Here is a 22719-nt window from a genome sequence, read left to right on the forward strand (position 1 = left end):
GAAATGTTTCTCAGAATGATGCTGCCCCCACACACCAAGGGCAAGAGAAGTCTGAAACCATCTTCAGTGTTCTGGGCCAGAACTGCTTTACCACAGGGAGACGTTACTGGGAGGCAGAAGTAAATTTGAAAACAGAAGGTGGACCTGGAACCGGATGGGTTCTGGGTCGGCTCAGATACAGTGAAAAGATAGGGGTGGTTTGTAGAATGTCCAGAGAAGAATTTCTGGGTGGTAGCATACGAGGAAGGAGAGCTCAGGGTCCTCACTTCCCTGCCAGGATCTGTGTCGCTGAGGCAAGTGCCCTCCTCATAGGATAGGAGTTTTCCTGGACTGGGAGGGTGGGGGTTGGGAGGCTGGGGGGTGTGTCCTTTTACAACATGGCTGATGGGTCTCACATCTATTTCTTTCCTAGAATCACCTTCTGTGGGATCCTCTGTCCTTATTTTAGCCTTCAGGGTCCTGGCACATCTGTGGCCATCTGCTTAGAGAGGGAAAGAGAAGGAGAAAGAGAGAGGGGAGGAAAGGGAGGGAGAGAAACATTAATGTGTGGTTGCCTCTTGAGCACCTTCTCCTGGGAACCTGGCCCATAACCCAGGCATGTGCCCTGACTGGGAATTGAACCAATGACCTAGTTCACAGGCCCACACTCAATCCACTGAGCCACACCAGCCAGGGTGAGAGTAGATCAGTTTCATTAGGCATCATTTTAGCCCCTTTAAAGAGGGAGAGACAGAAAGAGGAATGGGACAACTGGAAAATGTTTAGGGGAATTTCCTCTAATGTTACCTTTGGGGAAGCACACTCTGTTAATGAACAGCAACAATTTGTCACAAGAAAACTCCAAACAAATGTATAGCATCTCTTCTATTCTTGTGCTCAGTGTGTGTTGAAATAAATATTTTAAACACTACATTTAAAAAGAAAATCTCTCCTCTTACTGTTTGTGTTATCGAATGTGGAGGAGGGGGTGGTATTTGAAGGGAAGGCTCAGAAGTTGAGTGAATTTTCTATACATGTTACTGTTTTTGGAAATACACAGAAATTCATTCAAATCTTCTGAAAATTAACAATTCAGCTGATCCTTGCCTCATTGTACGTTGACTTGTAAACCTGGAGTTTTCCATGAGGTGAACAGGACTGATATAAGACTATAAAACATTCGGGCAGGAGACCAAGCCTTCTTGAAGGCAAGAGCCTCTCTCCTTTTTTAAAATAAGTTCTCACTGGTCAGCAAGTCCAGAACTTTTTACTCTGTGAGTATGTGAATGAGAAAGGAATTGATGTTAAAGTTCATGTTTTCAGAGAAGTAAAAAACCCTAGTCAAATAGGAATGAAGAAACATCTGAAGCCTTCATGGAGAAAGAGTCACTGACAACACTGCTTTTCCCCTCTCTCTGATCATGTTCTTCCCACTCTGGATCCAGACCAGAGCCTGGTTTCCTTTGCCTTTAATGCAACTAAGCCTTCCCTAACTGTACCACTGAGCTTATGTCTTCAAGGATATAATATAGGATCTTCTCCTGTTAAGTGAGCCTTCTCCTCCTGGTAACAGAAGGGAGCCGTTTAGCTTTTTCTACACTATTGACAGACCTTTCAACCACAAGCCCCATAAGAATCTTTCTTGGAAGATGCATCTCCTTAAAAAACACTTCCCTGGCACATCAAGTGGCAAAGCCAGTATTTGAACCCAGGAAGAATAAACCCAGAGCCCAGAATATTGACCTCACTGACAGTAAAGGAAGGGCTAACACAACCAGCAAGAAATAATAAAGGCAGGAGAGGTAAATGGACAGTGGAAAATATTAATTGGTATAATCGAATGAATGTGGTGGATCAGAAGGCATTTCTAGACATGAAAACCCTGTATGTGGGCAACAGTGAGACAGAAAAAAATAGAACTGAAACTATGATATAGAGCAGGAAGGATAATGGGTTTAGTTTGGGAAATTTTTCTTTTGTTCTCAAGTCAGGACATTCAGCATAAGGTTCCTAAATGAGTTTTTAGTATCTCTCCTGCAGGAACTAAATGCATATTTTGTTCTACAGTAGGATTTTTTCACCTGATACCCACACATTTTAATGAGTTTTTGTCCTAAGCTTAGTGACTGGGGATCATTGGCTAGAGGTGGACAATGAAAGAAAATGTGAAGGTTGATGCTGTATTGGAATCAGTTGTAGAAATGTGAGGGATGGCCTGATCCATAGCATCCTCATATCTAGCTATGGGTAAACCAACAAGAAGTGAAGGGTCTCCAAGAAGCCTTGGAGGTCAAAAGTAATGACCTTCTGGCAAAGTAATGACCTTGAATTTACCATCTAAGTCCATCAATTCTTTATTGCTAAACTACTCTGGCAATCCTATTTTGAGTAGAGTCTATGAAGGTATGATAAGACATTCACACAAAAAAGGCTTATAGAATAAAAATATTTTAGGACAGAAATTATGCCAATGAACAAAATAGTAACAGAAGCTTAGATACATAAAACAGACTGACAGCTGCTGGAAAGAAGGGGGGTAGGACAGAATAGGTTGAAAGATGGTGAAGGGTTTAACCAAAGGACATTTTTATGCACAACAGATGGACACAGATGACAGTATGGAGATTGGCTTGGAAGGGGTGAAGGTAGAGCTGGGTGGAGGTGGGGGAAAGGAGAAAAAGTGGGAATAACTGTAACAGCATTAAAAAGTTAAAATTAAAAAGTAAAAATGAAAATTATGTATTATTAAGCATTTCATCTCTAAGGCCTAGCACAGTGCATTCTATAAATATTGATTCAATAAATACCCTACTTTTATTTATGCATCCCATAAATGTTTATTGATCAACGAATTTATGCTACTTTTCTAGATTGTGAGGATACATAAAAAGAAAAGTGTTTCTACCCTAATTGAACTTACAGTCTACTGACAAGTGAGAAAAAGCCCTGCAGGGAGTTTAACAGATTTAGTTTCTCTTTACCCTCCAGTCATCCCCTTGCAACTCAGATTCATCAGGTCTATGCATTTATTCTGAGTGTTGCCACTCTTTCCATGAGTCCAACCAACTATTTATGCATCAGAACTGGATCCCTGATGGGCCAACCCAGTCACTTGTCCATCAGCCACGGTGACTGCTTCAGCGACCCAGGCATCTTACTCAAGCCAGAAATCATTCTCCTTCCCTATGGTGCTTCTACTTGCAATTAGAAGTTAGATTGTAAATTAAAAACATCATACACCATGATGAAGTGGGATTCACCCTAAGATGCAAGGATGATTCAACATTCACAAGTCAGTAAATGTAATACACCACATAAACAAAAGCAAAGACAAAAATCACATGATCATATCAGTAGGTGCAGAAAAAGCATTTGATGAGGTACAGCACCATTTATGATAAAAACACTCAGCAAAGTGGGAATAGAGGGAACATTCCTCAACATGATAAAGGCCATATATGAGACACCTACAGCCAACATCATACTCAATGGACAAAAACTAAAAGCTTTTCCACTAAGATCAGGAACAAGACAAGGTTGTCCACTTTCACCACTTCTATTCAATATTGGAAGTTCTAGCCACAGCAATCAGACAAGAAAAGGAAATAAAAGGCATTCAAATTGGAAAGGAGGAAACAAAACTGTCACTGTTTGCAGATGACATGACAGTGTACATAGAAAATACTATAGACTCTACCCAAAAACTGCTCGACCTAATAAATTAATTTGGCAAAACAGTGAGGTACAAAGTCAATATCCAGAAATCAAAGGCATTTTTGTACACCAACAATGAAACAGCAGAAGCAGAAATCAAGAAAAAAATTCCATTCGATATAGCAAAAAGAAAAAGCAAATACCTAGGAATAAACCTAACCAAGGATGTAAAACACCTGTAGCAGAAAACTACACAACACTGAAGAAAGAAATCAAGGAAGACATAAACAAATGAAAACATATAGCATGTTCATGGATTGGAAGAATTAACATCATCAAAATGTCCATATTACCCAAAGCAATTTAGAGATTCAATGCAATGCCTATTAAAGTACTAATGGCATATTTCACAGACATAGAACAAACACTTCAAAAATTTATATGGAACCATAAATGACTCCGAATAACTGCTGCAATTTGGAGAAAGAAGAGCAAAGTAGGAGGGATCACAATACCTGATACCAAATTGTATTATAAGGCCAATGTAATCAAAACAGCCTGGTACTGGCATAGAAACAGACACATGGACCAATGGAATAGAACAGAGAGCCAAGATATAAATCCAAGTCTCTACGATCAATTAATAAAGGGGGCAACAAAGGGGGCAGCAACATAAAATGAAGTAAAAATAGCCTCTTCAACAAATGGTGTTGGGAGAACTGGACAGCTATGTGCAAAAAAAATGAAACTCAAGCACCAACTTACAACATACACCAAAAGAAATTTAAGGTGGATAAAAGACTTAAATATAAGCCATGACACTATTAAAGTCCTAGAGGAGAACATAAGCAGGAAAATCTCAGATATTTTATGCTGCAACATTTTTACTGGTATGTCCTCTAGAACAAGGAACATAAAAAAAATAAACAAATCGAATCTCATCAAAATAAAAAGCTTCTGGACTTCCGCCAAGATGGAGGCATAGGTGGAAACACTGTGCCTTCTCCCACAACCAAGTTTGAATAAAACAAAGGTTTGGAGAAACAAAGACACAACCAAAGGACAGAAAATTGAATTATACGGAAGTCCGACTACATCTAACCGTTCAACGGGGACGGTAAGAGGGGCGGAGCCAGCAGCGAGCAGGGTCGGGCAGGACAGGGCCCCCGACCCAGGTGCACAGGCAGACGAGAACCAGTTGGGGTGCGGGGCAGACCGCGGGCGCATATTCGAGCACAGTGAGACAGACCACGCAGGCCCCAGGGGGGCGAGGGCTGATGGCGGTGGCACACTCGCGAGCAGTGGGACGAAACGCGTGGGCCAGGTGACGGCAGCAACTGCGGCACCGGTGAGGGCCGTGGCGGCAGGTGGCGGACAGGACGCCATAGTCCCTCTTTGACCCCGCCCCCACATACAACGTCACAACCCAGCGACTTAGTTGCCCTGTTCTAGTGAACATTTTAGGGCTCTGATCCTGCTATGGAACAGGCACGAACAACCCGAAAGATGGCACAAGAAGAACTCAAAGTCCAAGAGCCAATAACTCTCAGCGACCAAGAAATTGCCAGCCTCTCAGAAGCACAATTCAGGACACTATTTATCAGGATGCTCACAGAACTGGTAGATTATAGTCACAAATTAGAGGAACAAAGTCACAAATTAGAGGAATATATGAAGGCTAAACTAATTGAAATGAAGGGAGATGCACAGGAAACCAATAGTGATGGAAAGGAAACGGGGACTCAAATCAATGGAATGGACCAGAAGGAAGAACAAAACATCCCACCAGAAAGGAATGAAGAAATGAGAATTCAAAAAAATGAGGAGAGGCTTAGGAACCTCCAGGACATCTTTAAACGTTCCAACATCCGAATTATAGGGGTACCAGAAGGGGGAAAGAAACAGCCACGAGTGGAAAACATATTTGAACAAATAATAAAGGAGAACTTCCCCAGTCTGGCAAAGGAAATAGACTTCCAGGAAATCCAGGAAGCTCAGAGAGTGCCAAAGAAGTTGGACCCAAGAAGGAACACACCAAGGCACATCATAATTACATTAGCCAAGACCAAAATGAAGGAGAGAATCCTAGAAGCATCAAGGGATAAGGGGACAGTCACCTACAAAGGAGTACCCATCAGACTGTCAGCGGATTTCTCAAAAGAGACCTTACAGGCAAGAAGGGGCTGGAAAGAAGTATTCCAAGTCATGAAATCCAAAGACCTACAGCCAAGATTGCTTTATCCAGCAAAACTTTCATTTAGAATGGAAGGACAGATAAAGTGCTTCTCAGATAAGGTCAAGTTCAAGGAGTTCATCATCACCAAGCCCTTATTATATGAAATGCTAAAGGGACTTATATAAGAAAAAGATGATGAAAAATATTAACAGTGAAAGGGCAGCAAACACACAGCTATTAACAACCACACCTAAAACAAAAGCAAACCAAGAGGACAGCTAGATCAGGAGTGGAACCATAGAAATGAAGAACACATGGAGGGTTAGAAACAGGGGGGTGGGAGGGGGAGAAGGGGGGAGAAGGCACAGAAAATAGCATAGATGGTAGGTAGAAAATAGATAGGGGGGAGGGCGAGAATAGTGGGGGAAATATAGAATCCAAAGAACTTGAGACACGTGGTTATAAACTAAGGGGGGCAGAATGGTGGGGGAGGGAGGGTGCGGGTGGAAGGGATTGAAGGTGGGGAATAGAACAACTGTAATGGTATAATCAATAAAATATATTTAAAAAAAAGAAACGTAAATGGTAGACAGGGATAGGTTAAGAATAGTATAGGAAATGGAGAAGCCAAAGAACTTATATGTACAACCCATGGACATGAACTAAAGAGGGGAATGCTGATGGGAGGTGGGGTACGGGCTATTAGGGAATAAAGGGAAGAAAAAAAATAGGACAACTGTTATAGCACAATCAGTAAAATATACTTAAAAACAAAAAAAAAACAAAAAAAAATAAAAAGCTTCTGCATGGCTAAAGAAAACAGCATTAAAATAAAAAGAGAATCAACTGTATGGGAAAACATACTTGCCAACGATAACTCAGACAAAGGTTTAATCTCTAAAATATACAAAGAACTCACACGACTCCACTCTAAGAAGACAAGAAACCTAATTAAAATGGGCAAAGGACTTGAACAGACACTTCTTCAAGGAGGACATACAGAGGATCCAGAAACACATGAAAAGAATGGGAATATAGCTATCAGAGAGATGCAAACTAAAACCACAATGAGATACCGCTTCACATTGGTCAGAATGGCCATCACAAACAAAACAACAAACAACAAGTGTTGGAGAGGTTATGGAGAAAGGGGACCCTAGTGCACTGTGGGTGGGATTGCAGACTGGTACAACCACTATGGAAAACAGTATGGAATTTCCTTAGAAAACTAAAAATGGATCTGCCTTTTGACCCAACAATTCACCAATCCAAAATAACCTATGCACCCCAATGTTCACAGCAGCACAATTTACAATAGCCAAGAGCTGGAAGCAACCTAGGTGCCCATCAGTAAATGAATGGATACAAAAACTATAGTACATTTACAAAATGGATTTCTATGCAGCAGAAAGAAGGAAGGAGCTCCTACCCTTTGCCACAGCATGGATGGAACTGAATAGCATTATGCTAAGCAAAATAATCCAGGTGGTGAAAGACACATACCATATAATCTCACCTTTAACAGGAACCTAATCAACAAAACAAACAAACAAGCAAAGTATAACCGAAGACATGAAATAGAGAACAGTCTGACAGTGTCCAGAGGGGAGAGGGAAGGGAATTTCAGGCGAAAAGGGGAAGGGTTTACAGGAACAAGTACAAAAGACATATGGACAAAAGCAAGGGGGGGAAGAAATGGGAGGGAAGAGGGAAGGGCTGAGTGGGATGGCTGGGATGGGAGTAAAAGACAGAAAACTGTACTTGAACAACAATTAAAATAAAAAATTTTAAAAAATAAGGGAAATTGTAAATTAATCCCCAATTTGGGAAGCTAAATAAAAATATATTTCTTAACACATAATAAGAGTTTTTACTGAAAAAAAATAGTTTCATGAGACTTTCTTAGGGAATATGTATACTTACATGTAGGTCTTGAACAAGCATGCAAGATTGACAAGAGTTAGTTTGATGAGGAAGAACAGCTAAAAAACATAAAAATAAAAAAGACAGTTAATCTTCAAACATTAAATAAAACATTTTCAGTTACATTAAATCAAGGTAAAGCAATGTCAAAAATATTTTAAAGCAATGGTAACATACTTACTACAAATTTTGTCTACTACTAAATTTATATTAAAAATATATAAATAGGAGAGGGCGAGAGCTGGCTCCCGGGCCGAGGCGCTGAAGTTTCCTGCCCGCCGAGCTCCCCCGCGCTGCTGGCGTCCGGGGCCATGCTGGAGCGCTGGGGCCGCGCAGCAGCATGAAGGGCAGCGAGAGCGTTTACTCCCGAGGTCCCTCTCTGGGGTGGCTCTTTGCGAGGTGCTGCTGTTGCTTCCCGTGCAGAGATGCATACTCTCACTCCTTAAGTGAAAATGGAGGCAAGTCCGAGTCGGTGGCCAACCTGCAGTCTTAGGCCTCCCTGAACTCCATCCATAGCTCCCCCGGCCCCAAACGCTCCATCAACACCCTTAAGAAGTGGTTGACGAGTCCTGTGCGTCGGCTGAACAGTGGGAAAGCAGACGGAAACATCAAGAAGCAGAAGAAAGTGCGTGATGGTCAGAAGAGCTTTGACCTGGGATCCCCCAAGCCTGGTGATGAGACAACCCCTCAGGGAGACAGTGCTGATGAGAAGAGCAGGAAAGGTTGGGGTGAAGATGAGCCAGATGAAGAATCACATACCCCACTCCCTCTGCCTATGAAGATCTTTGACAATGACCCTGCACAGGATGAGATGTCCTCCTCTTTGCTCGCAGCCCGGCAGGCTTCCACCGAAGTGCCTACTGCTGCAGACCTTGTCAGTGCAATAGAGCAGTTGGTCAAAAGCAAGCTGAGCCTGGAAGGAGGCTCATACCGGGGGAGCTTGAAAGACCCAGCAGGCTGCCTGAATGAGGGAATGGCCCCACCCACACCTACAAGAAACCTGGAAGAAGAACAGAAAGCCAAGGCCCTTCGAGGCAGGATGTTTGTCCTGAATGAGCTGGTGCAGACTGAGAAAGACTACGTCAAGGATCTGGGCATTGTGGTGGAGGGCTTCATGAAGAGAATAGAAGAAAAAGGCATCCCTGAGGACATGCGAGGAAAGGACAAAATTGTGTTTGGAAATATTCACCAGATCTATGATTGGCATGAGGATTTTTTCCTGGCTGAACTGGAAAAATGTATCCAGGAGCAGGACAAGTTGGCACAGCTCTTCATTAAACATGAGCGGAAGCTGCACATCTACGTGTGGTACTGCCAGAACAAGCCGCGCTCGGAGTACATCGTCGCTGAGTACGATGCCTACTTTGAAGAGGCAAAACAGGAGATAAATCAAAGGCTGATGCTTAGTGACTTCCTCATCAAGCCCATTCAGAGAATAACAAAATATCAGTTGCTCCTCAAGGACTTCCTGCGATACAGCCAGAAGGCGGGTTTGGAGTGCTCAGATATCGAGAAAGCCATGGAGTTAATGTGCCTTGTTCCAAAACGCTTCAATGATATGATGAATCTGGGACGCCTGCAGGGCTTTGAGGGCACCCTGACCGCTCAGGGGAAGCTGCTGCAGCAGGACACGTTCTATGTGATTGAGCTGGATGCAGGCATGCAATCCCGGACCAAGGAGAGGCGTGTGTTCCTCTTTGAGCAAATTGTCATCTTCAGTGAACTGCTCAGGAAGGGATCTCTTACCCCAGGCTACATGTTCAAAAGGAACATCAAGATGAATTACTTGGTCCTCGAGGAGAACGTGGACAATGACCCCTGCAAGTTTGCGCTCATGAACAGGGAAACTTCAGAGGGTCATTCTGCAGGCCGCCAACGCTGACATCCAGCAGGCCTGGGTGCAGGACATCAATCAAGTCTTAGAAACACAGAGAGACTTCTTAAATGCACTACAGTCGCCCATTGAGTATCAGCGGAAGGAGAGGAGCACAGCTGTGATGAGGTCCCAGCCTGCTAGGGTTCCCCAAGCCAGCCCCAGGCCCTACTCCTCTGTCCCCGTGGGCTCTGAGAAGCCCCCAAAGGGCCCCAGCTATAACCCACCTCTGCCACCCCTGAAGATATCTACCTCCAATGGCAATCCAGGGTTCGACCACCACCAGCCTGGGGACAAGTTTGAGGCCAGCAAGCAGAGTGACCTGGGAGGCTGCAATGGGACTTCGTCCATGGCCGTGATCAAAGATTACTATGCACTGAAGGAGAACGAAATCTGTGTGAGCCAAGGTGAGGTGGTCAGGTCCTCGCCGTCAACCAGAAGAACATGTGCCTGGTGTACCAGCCTGCCAGCGACCACTCGCCCGCGGCCGAGGGCTGGGTGCCAGGCGGCGTCCTGGCGCCCCTCACCAAAGCCACGGCGGCGGCGGAAAGTAGTGACGGGAGCATCAAGTAAGTGCCTCGTTGGTTTCCCCGGGAGAGGAGTGTGTGGATCAAAAAAAATTCCAAAACAAAGAACCCAAACGCGCAAACCCATGGTAGGGAATCACTGCTGCTTAATCCGGACAGCGCCCCCGGGATACGCGTCCGAGTGCTGGAGACACACGCTGCAGGGCGCCCGGGCTGGATCGCGCTGGATTGTTTTGTGTGCGTTGATGGTAATGGCGGTGGTTTTCCTCTCCTTTTTGTTTATAATTTTGTGTTCATTTTTTCCCTCTCTTTCCCCTCCTGGTTAAGAAAACGACCCTACTGAGACCCCAGGTGACAAAAGCATGCCTTCCGTTGCTCCACTTGACCCACCACAGGACGCACTGGACTGGACTGCTATTTATATTGTACTATGTTACCGATATATATATATATATTTTTTTTTTGATTGATACCAAAAAATTACCTTAGCACAAATGCCAGACAGACCTGTGCAGGTCGGAGGCCCGCTGCTTCTCCCAGGAGAGAGGGAACTTTTTGGTTGTCTGTGGCAAGACCTCTGTACAGATTGTACCTTTTTTTGTTTTTTAATTTCCCCTCCCCTGTTCTTTTAATATGTGTTCACGGTAATGTGTAAGATATTTCTTTTCCTTATTTTGGTTGCAAAGACCCTTCCGAACACATTCCTGTGTAAAGTATTTTGCACTATTTAAAGAAATCCGTGCGGACAGAGTCAGGCTGTGCAATATAATGGAGAGTCACAACGTTCACCATTGTACCTGCGCTGTAACTAAGAATTTTAATGTGCTATTTTAAATATGTAAATAAATTTTCACTATGAGCATGTTTAAAAATAAATAAATAAATAACAAAAATATATAAATAAATAAAATTGAAGATATATAAGGGAATATTAATTTATCAAAAATGTGTAAACAATGTATAAAGCTCCACAGAATATACAAGACAAAAAGTGAATCTCAGTGTAAAGTGTGGACTGCAGTTGAAAATAATGTGTCAGCGCTGGTCCATCTGTTGTGACCACGCGGAGGACCGGTATTAATAAAATGGAAAACCATGGAGGGAGGTGGGAGGGATATGGGAGGGAGAACACTCTGGATTTCCCACTAAATTGTGCTATGAAATGAAAACAGCTCTTAAGAAATAGCCTTTCAATTAAAAAGAAGTAACAAAGTACTGGTACATGTTACAACACGGATAAACTTTGAAAATATTATACTGAGTTTTAAAAAAGCCAGACACAAAAATAATCCATATACTTTATGATTCCATTCATATGAAATATTGAGAAGAAGCAAATTCATAGGACACAAAGCCCCTAGCAGTTGCCGGGGGCTGTGGAGAAGGAAAAATGGATTGTGACTGCTTAATGGGGATATAGTTTACCTTGGAGCGATGAAAATATTCTGAAACTGGAAAATGATGGTGGTTGCACAATATTGTGAAAGTATAAATACCACTTAACTACACACTTTAAAATGGTTAAATGATGAATTTTTGTGGTAAAATGATCTATTTTACCACAATTGAAAAAATTTTAAAACTTAATAAAATAAATGTGTGCATACTTGTGGAAGAATAATACATAGCTTCAAACTTAAAGTTAAGTGTTTAAAAAGAGAAAGACTATTACGACTGAAAAGGAACCCCAAATGCTGCAGATGAATGGTCTTCAAAGAACAATGAGAACTCTAATGATTGTCAGTTAGAAAGCTGCAGAGTGTCGTTTGCAGGTACTCCTCATTCTCACTTCAGAAGAGCTTAGGGTTCTTGAGTTTCCAGTCAAGATGGAGGCCTACGTAAACACTGCTAGCCTCCTCACACAACCACAGCAAAAATTACAACTAAATTACAAAACAACTATCACCCATAATCATCAGAAATTTGAACTGTGTGGAAGTCTGACAACCAAGGAATGAAAGAAGGTGCATTCATCCAGATGGGTAGGAGGGGCAGAGATGCAGAGACATGGAGACGTGGAATGGGCAGTCCCACACCCAGGTGTGGTGGATACAAATTGGGAAGGATACTTCATGAGCGAGGGGCCTCAGCCCCACATCAGACCACCCAGCCCAGGGTTCCAGTGCCAGGAAGGTAAGTCACCACAACTTCTAGCTGTAAAAATCAGTGGGGGTTGGTGTGGTGGAAGAAACTGTGGGATTTTCAGGTATCTCCTCTTAAAGGGCCTGCAATGAACTTAGGAACTCACTCGTCTGGGCTCCAGCACCAGGGCAGCAGCTGGAAGGGGACCAGTGACACATGGGAAGAAGCTGAAGTGTCTGGTATAAGGGCAAGAGCTGAGGGGCAACTTCTTCCTGGACAAATCTCCAGAGGCTGGGCAGCAGACACTGTGCCTTCTGAGCCCTCCTCCACACAGAGCCACAGAGCAGCAACATCATACCTGAGACTCCATCAACCTAGTTCACATGGGTTGCCCTGCCCTGGTGATTGCTTAAAGCTCTGCCTTGTCCAACTTATGGTGTGCATTTCTACAATAAGCCATGCTACTAAGACAGGGGTCAAAGCAGCTCTGCCTAATACACATAAACACACACAGGGAGGCTGCCAAATGAGCAGACAAAGAAATATGGCCCAAATGAAGAACAGAACAAAACTTCAGAAAAAGAACTAAAAAAAAAATGGAGATAAGCAATCTATCAGATGCAGAGTTCAAAACACTAGTTATTAGGATGCTCAGGGAACTCATTGGGTACTTCAAAAGCATTTAAAAAAACCCAGGCAGAAATGAAGTTTACACTAAGGAAAATAAAGAAAAATTTCCAGAGAATCAATAGTGGAGTTGATGAAGCCATGAATCAAATGAATGATTTGGAAAAAACGGAAGAAAAAAACCCCACTCAATCAGAACAGTAAGAAGAAAAAAGAATCCAAGAAAATAAGGATAGGGTAAGGAGCCTCTGGGACAACTTCAAACATACCAAAATTCAAATCATAGGGGTGCTGGAAGGAGATGAGAAAGAGCAAGAAATTCAAAACTTATTTGCACTGAGGGAACGATGGTGGTGGCAGGGTAGGTGGGAGCTGAACCTGCTTGCTGGTACACCCCACTGGAACACCTAGATGATCTTCTGAAGAACAGAGTGGACAGCCAGCGTTTCCCAGCTTACATGAAGTTTGGAAGCCAAAGCTGTAGGGGACGTTGAAAAACAGAGGAGGGTATGTGGGTTGTGTTGGGACGGTAAGGCCCCTGGGATGGGTGCAGGGACCAAGGCTGCTGCAGTCCATGGACTGGCGCCTGGTGCTGGGGTGGGCGGCTGCTGCAGGGGGTTTGAAGAAGAGCTGGGTCGGCAGCTCCCTCCCCTCCCAGAGCAGGGAAGGCAGCGTTGCACCAGGAGTGACCTGGATGCTTGAAGTCACCAAGGGGGAACAAAGACGAAGTGAAAGACACACAGAGGTGGCGTTTCCCCAGTGGGACTGTGGTCACCATCTGGGACATTGCCAGAGAAACTGGGGAGCTGGGTGACACTTGCAGACAGGAGAAGAGTTGGGCCATGGAGGACCCTGACCCAGATAGTCTCCAGACTGGTCAGAGTTGGGCTGTGTGAAAAGCTGGGCACTTGTTGAGAATGACAGGCACAAACAATAGGAATTTACTCAGAAGAAAGAAAGGCTCTCAGCAGCTATTTAAGGGACCCTCGTACAGCGGCTGGAACAACAAACAGGGAGGAGGAGGGATGCAGTTTGCTCCTAATCATGGTGCCTCAGGGACTGACCAAAGTGGGCCCAGAGGGGTAATGGCCCCCAGAGAGACTTAATTTAATAGGGGAACTAAACTGCCCTGAAGGGACTTTGAGAGCAAGTAGCACCTAGGCCAACAGAGGGGAAAGAGGTGGGGTGTGAGTTGCTAATCAGTGCACCTCCAGCTGGTGGATTAAAGGTACCGGCCTGGCCCAGACGGACAGTGGGGGTCTGGCAGTGCTCTGACGGCCTGGGATGGAGGCTGGGCAGCTTGCAGCCCAGACCTGGCCCCCATCCTCGCAAAACCACAGGAAAGGAAAAAAGCAAAGCCGGGCCCTCCTCTGCCTACAGCATCCAGGAAGGCCAGCAGAACTCACTTAGTGGGTTTAAGGTCAGCAGGAGGCTTTTTTCCCCCTCCAAGTGTGAGACAGTAAGACCTGGAGGTGTGAAAGGCCCAAAGACAGATCTAGAGAGGGAGCACAAGGCTAAGCCAACAACTGAGAAATGAGACAAATTTCACTTTGCTAGCCTACAGAGCTTGCATTTTATTGTCTAGTTTTATTATTTTTTGAAATAGTTTTATTTCTTCTATTTGATCATAATTTTTATTTATCTTCTGTTTAATTTGTTTTATTTAATTGCATTATTTGACTGGTTTTCCTTGTTCTCTCTTTCATATTGCATTTTCATTTTTTCTTTCTTTCACTTGTATTCCAATAACATGCTACTCTTGATTGTGTACTTTCTATTCTTGTTCTTCAAGTCATAGTGCTTGTCATATGATTGTTGTTCCGGTACCATTGTAAATAACTGTTCCATACAACTGTACAAACTGTACAGCACCCCTCCTGGAGCTTAGCCCATTTCCCTGTCTTCCGGAGCTTTATTACTGTTGTGGTTAGCTCTATTCTCTCGCATACTGTGCCTATGTTCTATCCTTTACTCTCACCATCTCTCATAACCTCACCTCCCACAAGTGCTCTGTTTCCTGGATTCAGCTCACAAGCTTTCCCTCCTCTAACAAGAGTCTTATCTCTTTTCACCTTTAATAAAAAGTGACTAGTTGGGTGAAATATCACGGTTACCGATGTGCTTCTCCAAAGGATCTTCTGTTCTCTACTTGTTGGTACTTTAAATCTCATAAAATACTCTCCCACTGTCTTAATCCATTTCGCCTTCTCCCTGCCACTGATCACGTACAATAGGTGTGTCAAACTCATTTTCACGGGGCAGAGCACATCAGCCTTTCAGTTGCCTTCAAAGAGGCAAATGTAGAGCTCCTTGCCCCTAGTCAAGGAGTAGTTACACTTATACAGTCCTAAAATTACATTCGGCTCTTTGAAGACAACTGGCTGATGTGGTCCCTGTGAAAATGAGTTTGACACCCCTGTTTTAAGTGATCAAATATAGCAATTCTTTTCCTGAGCAGTTCCCTTCATGGTTTCTGCTTGTAGAAACCCCTGGCAATACTAAGATGTCATATTACTTCTCTTCCAGTTCTCAGTGTATATGAGGAATCAAGACCAATAATTTTACGTTAACAGCTCCCTTGGGTTGTGTTTATTTGAACACTATCTCCCACAAAGGTGGCCCGCCTGATGAAGGCATGCGTCCTTCTCCAAAACACATTCACTGTGCTTCCAGATGCAGCCACACTGTCAACACAGCGCTGCCTTCCCTGCAGCCTTGACCTGAGACCTGTCCTCTCATGGAATCAGGACAGACAGGGCCAAGAGCTGCACAGAGCAACACCAGCAGTTACAACTCTGCCTCTTCAACGAATACGTTCTCATAGCTCCGACTCAAAGTGCTTGAGAGAGGTACCTGTTAAGATGTCTCTCTCCCACTCCTACACTCACCTACCTCATTTCTGCCTTCTACCCACCTTGTGTATCTTCCAATGCCTCTTTCTGCAAATACGACAGATCCTCCTCTGCCCCACACCTTCCAAACCACCTCATACAGAGCTCCGTCGCCCTTGTTCGGCTCCCTCCCTCAGCAGCCTCTTTGGGCAGCCAGAGGGATTAATCTGACAACAGTCGCCTCCACCCACATGTATGTGGTTGAAATGCCTCCTACAATCCTGTGTCTAGAGCAGAAGGTGACACGCTTAAGCTCAATTAGTTCACGTTTGAAAGTGGAGATGTCCCACCTGAGAACAGTGTTTTCCAAACTGTGTTACTGCTGGGAGGCTCTTTTGAATGAGACCTGCGTGAAGTCCAGTCACAAACCCCAACCTCACCCAAAACAGCTCTACTCCCAAAACTTTCTCAGTATAAAAAAAAAGTGTGACTACAGTGCCTGAGAATACGGTTTTAATAAAACTAAAATCATTCCCAAGCCCTAATGACATATTTCTAAATTATACACACTTCCCACATTGTACTCTGTAAATTAGCATGTGACCAGGTTCTTCGAATGTTCCTTAGGTTGCTGAACAAAACAGGGTGTTCTGTGTCACATTCAAATTTATTATTTTACCTAAATCCAATATCATTCTGTAACCAGAAAAGACACTGGCGTTCGGGCTGCCTGTCACTACCAAACCCAATAAGCAATGACAGCAATTGAATCTTTATGGGCACTTTATTCAGATGGCTGGCAATCGGAGAAGATGGCGGGTTCATACTCTAAAAGACCATCTTGTCTTCTCTTTCTAGGCCAAGGTTTTTATAGCAGGGAGTAAACAAGGTGCTGTGAGGGCTTTGAGATTCAGGGAGGATTAGGTGAAAGAAACTGCAACAACGTTCCTGTCCTGGGCAGTTAGCTGTTCCCAGGGGTGGGTGGTTGTCTGCCTCCCCCTGAAACACAACGGCCTGGATGCCCCCACTTGTCCCCAGGCCGTAATCTCTAGCAGTCCCCCAGGAGGGTGGCTGTTTCCCAAAGAGCCAGGATGGGCCTTATCTGTAGTTTCTGAAACAAAAGTTTTAACTTACACACTAGACTTACAACTTTTTACCTTACGCTAAAATTTTCCAAGTCTTGAGTCCCCTATCACTTCTTTGGCTATCTGATCTGTAAGTTTTACATGGCTTAATATATGGGGTCTGGCAGAAGTAATGCCTGCTTGAGAGTGGTTGGTTGGGTAGTAATATGGGTGTAATGATTTATAGTTTTAATTTGAGCATTTCACATGAAAGGTTCTATGGTGTGCATGAGTAGAATATTTTAAGTTACAGAAGCGCATGCTTATGGTTTCGTAATAAAAGATTTTACAATAAAAAGTGGCATTATTTGTGCCAGACCCTGTACTTGTCCATTTCTCCTGCAGGCAACACGTTTTTTGCTCTATGCTTGGTGAACGCAGATCAGGAGCTACGGCCTCTCTGGGGATTTTGAGCATCATCAGGTGAACTCTGACTCCCTGGTAGAGATGGTAGACTAAACATCTAATCGCTCTCTGTCCCAAAGCCCCACTAAAACCAAGGCAAAATGACTTTTTAAAAGCTGTATGGAGAAAAAAGAAGTAATAGCAAAATCCTGCCTCTGGGTAGCAGAGACCCAGTGGTACCAGTGGTAGCTGGCTTTGGAGAGATAAGAAACCCCACAAAAGCAACAGCTGAGAGCCTGCCCCACACACCTGGGTTCTGAAAGGCTCCGGAAGTGGTAGCTGCATGGGACCTAGGGAACTGGGGTTCGAGGGCCCAAGACCCGGGGCCGGGGGGGACTCCCACTCCTGTCCCATGCTGCTGGGTCCCTGCTCCTCCTGACCCCAGCACTCTCCAAAATCTGGAGACTCTAATAAGCCCCCAACAAACCACCTGCCCCCATCAATCACCCTGGGTGAAGCTCAGAATTAGGAAGCCAAACCCACACATGCACAGGCTCTGGTAGCTCTTCAATTTTCTGATTTTTAATCATGAGTCAGCAACCAGAAATTACCAACACATGAGAAGAGCCTTTACTATGAAATACAGAGATAAAAACAGGCAAATTTTAAAAAAACAATTTGGAGGACACAGAAACTAGAGAGAGAAACCCCACTAACAGCATAAACAAACAAACAAACAAACAAACCCACTATCATCAATATCCTAGGAGAAGACATTATATCCAAGAAACAAGATGCTATTTTTGTATTTATTTTAAGTGTTTTATTATGTTATTACAGTTGTCCCAATTTTTCCTCCTTTGCCCCCATCTGCCCAGTATCCCCCTTCTCTCCAGCAACTCACCCCCTTAGTTCATGTCCATGGGTCATGAATATAATAAGTTCTTTGCCTTCTCTATTTCCTATACTGTTCTTAACAACTTCTGTCTATTTTGTTCCTACCAATTATGCTTTTTAACCCCGGCACCTTTCCCCCCACTCTCCCCCTTCCCTCTCCCAGCTAAAAACCCTCCAAATGATCTCCGTATCTATGATTCTGTTCCTGTTGTAGTTGTTTGCTTAGTTTGGTTTTGTGTTCATTTTGTTTTGCTTTTTTTAGATTCAGTTGTTGATAGTTGTGAATTTGTTGTTTTTTTAACATTCAGTTTTGATCCTCTGTTCCTTAAATAAGTCCCTTTAACATTTCATATAATATTGGCTTGGAGATGATGAACCCCCTTAGCTTTATCTGTCCTTCCAATCTAAATGAGTAACCTAAGTTATAGATAAGATGCTATTTTTTAAAAGAACATTTAGAAAAACACAAAGAACTTGTGGAAATTAGAGCAAACATGGAAAAAAGAGAAGGGATAGAAGAGGAATATCCTAGAAACAAAGAAAATAGACAGAAGAATGAAAAACAGAGAGAAAGGTTAAGAAACAGCCCCCCAAATTCAACACATAAATAACAGAAGTTGCAGAAAGGGAATGGGCATGTGCACACACAGGCATGTGCACACACAGGCATGTGCACACGTCCACTGATGCAAAAATCTAAATAAAATACTGACCAGAATCCACCTACACATCAAACAACAAGGCCTCACACCCTGGCTGGGTGGCTCAGTTGCTTGGAGCATCATCCCATGCGCCAAGGTTGTGGGCTCACGTATAGATGAGTGGAGGAGAAAACAACAGGTTGATGTCTGTTTCTCTCTCTCTCTAAAATCAATAAATAAAAAAGTTAAACACATACATACATACATGCACCTGGGAATGGGGGGAAAACTTCCTTAACTATGACTCAAAATCCAGAAACATAAGGAAAATAATAAATCTGATTGCTTTAAAATTGTTTTGCCTGGAGAAGGACAAATGATACACAGGGAAGATGTAATTGCAACTTACATAATGAAGGGTGAGCACCGCTGTGTGCAGAAGAGCGTTAATAGGCTTGCGTGTGAGCCCCGCCGTGGCTGGCGTCTGGGCACTCAGGTTTCAGGAGGGGCTCTCCATCCCCTGAACAGTACGAGTGGTTCGCATGTGCTTGACCCACGCAAGCAATAGTTCACTGCACACCTGCTCTCCTGGGACGCTAGGATGTCAGCCTGTGCTAGTGGAAGGTGCCTCCAGCAGCCTCAAACAGCAGACACCTGGGCAGAGCCACAGTGAGCTTCCCGTTTGGTCGGTCTTGCTGGCGCAGGGGTGCTGCTCTGAGTGCCCTGGGAGCCAGCTCCTGGTCTCCTCCAGACCTGCCTGGAGTGCCTTTTCCCCTCCGCTAATTTTGCTTTGTACCTTTTCAGTATAGTGCTGTGATTGTTCCCAACAAATCCCTGAACCCAAGGGTGGGGCTCTGAACATACCTAATATATGAAGGACTTCTGAAAATAAAGAAGTTGAAGACCAAAATCCCACAGAAAAATGCGCTAGTGAAATGAAGACAAAAAACAGAAATGCAAATGCCTCATAACCATAAAATGATGCTCACTTGCCCACATAACAATATAGGAGAGTCAGACTCAAACTACAGGAAGATGTGTCATTTCTGCCCTTCTGGATTGTTTAGTAAAAACAATAAAAACTAGTGATATACCATCACTGAAGCTGCAAGAAGACAGGCGCTCTCATACATTGCTGCAGACACACACCACTGAGTGGGATTCAACACTGGAAAAATCACATTACGCATTTACTCTTTGACCCAGAAATTCCACTTCTAGAAATGTAACACAGAGATACTCCAGGAAAAAATATAGCAAGATGGCCCTGGCTGGTGTAGCTCAGTGAATTGAGTGCAGGCCTGTGAACCAAAGAGTCACAAGTTCTATTCTCAATTAGGGCACACGCCAGGGTTGTAGGCCAGTTCCCAGCAGGGGACCCACGAGGGGCAACCATACATTAATATTTCTCTCCATCTCTCCTCTTCCCCTCTAAAGATAAATAAATAAATAATCTTTAAAAAAAGAGACTTCTTTAAAAAAATATAGCAAGATGTATGGCCCTGGCTGGTGTGACTCAGTGGATTGAGTGCTGGCCTGCAAAGCAAAAGGTCACTGGTTCGATTCCCAGTCGGGACACATGCCTGGGTTGTGGGCCAGGTTCCCGGTAGGGGATGCCCAAGAGCAACCACACATTGATGTTTCTCTCCCACTTTTCCTTTCTCCTCTCTCTCTAAAAATAAATAAATAAAAAATATTTTTAAAAAGGTAGCTATCATTGCAGCCTTTTGATAATAGCAAAATGCTCAAAAAACTGTGGGAATACATCTAATGAGCACCAGAAACAGGCTGACTGGGCTTCAGTTGACCAAATCTGAAACAATTTAAGCATCAAAACAGATAAGGACCATAACAGATGATAATCCACTGAATATAGTAATGACATAATGGATTTTAACCCTTTAAGTAAAAATAATAACCTAGGCAAATGATAAATAAATGGAGGCTATGAGAAACTGCTTCCTGATAGTAAAATGTTAATTAATAAATGTAGATAATTCTAGAGCTGTTTTTTTAAATCACTGTTTTACAACCCTCACTGTAATAACCACCAAAGGCAAGAATCACCAATGTATACTAAAACTAGTGGGTGAAAGTTTAAGGAACAACAGGGTCTCTCTCCACAAATGACAGTACTAACTAAAGGGAAATGGGAACCAGACAGAGAAGAAATCTGGTGGGCATTGCCAAGTCCAAACGATCCAAGTGAACCTTACTGGGAACAAGGCAAAGCACGATCTTCAGCCTTGTGATGAGATGAACGAGGTCCTGGGATCCCAGGGACAGCACCATGATCACAGTTAACTACACTGTCTTAGACCCTCGGCGGTGGCTGAGAGAGCAGGTCTTCAGTGCTCGCACCACGGAACTCAAATGGTGATTATGCTTCCTGATGGGGTGTCAGCTATCACTGTGGTGATAGCCATTTTGCAAGTATACAAATGTTATCATCAAATCAACATGTTCTACACCTTCAACTTACACAGTGTGAGATGTCAATTACAGGTCAATGAAACTGAGGGGAGAGAATGCCTTCTGATGGGATGCCCTAAGGACTGGCTGCCAAAAATGTCAATGTCTTGAGAGACAGAAAATGGCTAAGGAACTGGTCCAGTTACGTGAGACGGAGAGGACAAGATGATGACCAAACAGCAGGTGTGCCGCTAGAGGACAGGGGAGGACAGTCCACAAGGCATACGCAGGGCCGTGCATGGGAACTGGGGCTGCCTGTAACACTATCGTACAATGTTGACTGTTTCATTGGTCTGTGGTAATGCAAGTTCCTTATTCTCAGAAAGTATACATTGAAGCACAGTTCAGAAAATAATAATACACATAGATATACAGGGAATGATAAACCAAATTTTAATAGTTGGTGAAACTGGATGAAGAACATGCAGTTTTTTGGTACACTTCTTGCAGCTTTTCAGTAGATTAGGAAGTTTTAGAAACAGATTTAAAAAATACAGAATCTCCATTTAAAAAGTTTGGTTGTGAGAAGTGAGACTAGTGTTTGTGGGTGTTCTCTGAAAACTATGGCCCCTGGCAACTCTTTTAAATAAATGAAGCTTTATCTCTGGATCGGGCGGACCCCACAGCCCACACCATCCTGGCCCCCAGCACAGGTGCTCGGCGCCTTGGTCTCAGGGTTTATCAGACAATGCTAGGCCACCAGGATGAAATTTATCTGCTGTAAAAACTACTACTTACTACACTGTTTTCTAAATCACTGGAGTCCACCATGTACAGTTAGATGTGAATACTGTTTTTAAAATTTTTTATTGTTGATGCTATTCCAGATGTCCCCAGTTCCTGCCACCTTTGCCCCATTCACCCAACTCCCTCTTCCCCTCCCCACCCCCCGCCTCCACATTCTTGCCTGTGCCCATGGGCTGTGCATACATGCATGGGTGGACCTGGAGAGCATTATGCTAAGGGAAATAAGCCAGTCGGAGAAACACAACTATCATATGATTTCATGCAAATGTGGAACCTAAAGAACAAAATAAACTGATGAACAAAATAAAACCAGAGACATGGAGACATGGAACAGACTGACAGATCTCAGAGAGGAGGGGTACAGGAAGGGGACCAGAACAGGTTAGCCAATGTGAAGTTTTCTTTTAGAATTTAGTACTAGAGAAAGCTCTTTCACTTGAGAAACAGGTATTTCTCTTGCTTCCCCGTGACAGAATTACATAGCAAAGATGACTCTCACAGTCTGTCAGACAGGAACATTGAGGCCAAACGTGGGGCTTGACTACCACACCCCCAGGCCTGCACCTTCGGGTGACTCCCCAGGCCCAGGCTTTCCCTTGGTCCTGGTCATTTCTACTCTGCGTTTACCCCTTTTTATCCTATTTGGAGGTAAAAGTCCATCCAGAAATCATTTAAGGTCTCCAGGAAATGTAAGAACTACTAAAATTCTTTAAGTAAATGTGGACTCTTTTAGGCAGCTCCTTCTGGCCATCCACTGGACACTGGGCATACGTGATGGACCACAGTCCTTCCCATCACAGACCACACCCATATGATACCCA

The 22719-nt window shown here is 43.7% G+C and overlaps 2 protein-coding genes across 2 annotated transcripts in view; one reads left to right on the plus strand and one right to left on the minus strand.

The window, feature by feature from the left end:
* Nucleotides 1-22719, minus strand: part of BTNL2 (butyrophilin like 2) — a 46804-nt gene that overhangs the window by 17501 nt on the left and 6584 nt on the right. The window contains 2 exon segments of the mRNA XM_037063361.1: nt 3004-3023; nt 18341-18354. Of these exon segments, the coding sequence (XP_036919256.1) occupies nt 3004-3023; nt 18341-18354 (34 nt within the window).
* Nucleotides 8070-10178, plus strand: LOC118999031 (kalirin-like). The gene is given in 3 exon segments (XM_037063360.1): nt 8070-9583; nt 9585-10018; nt 10021-10178. Coding segments are annotated over 3 exon segments (2103 nt in total). The 5' UTR covers nt 8070-8072.

The sequence above is a fragment of the Sturnira hondurensis genome, unplaced genomic scaffold, assembly GCF_014824575.4.
Source record: "Sturnira hondurensis isolate 20B ecotype Veracruz unplaced genomic scaffold, ASM1482457v3 Scaffold0014435, whole genome shotgun sequence".
Classification (NCBI taxonomy): Eukaryota; Metazoa; Chordata; class Mammalia; order Chiroptera; family Phyllostomidae; genus Sturnira; species Sturnira hondurensis.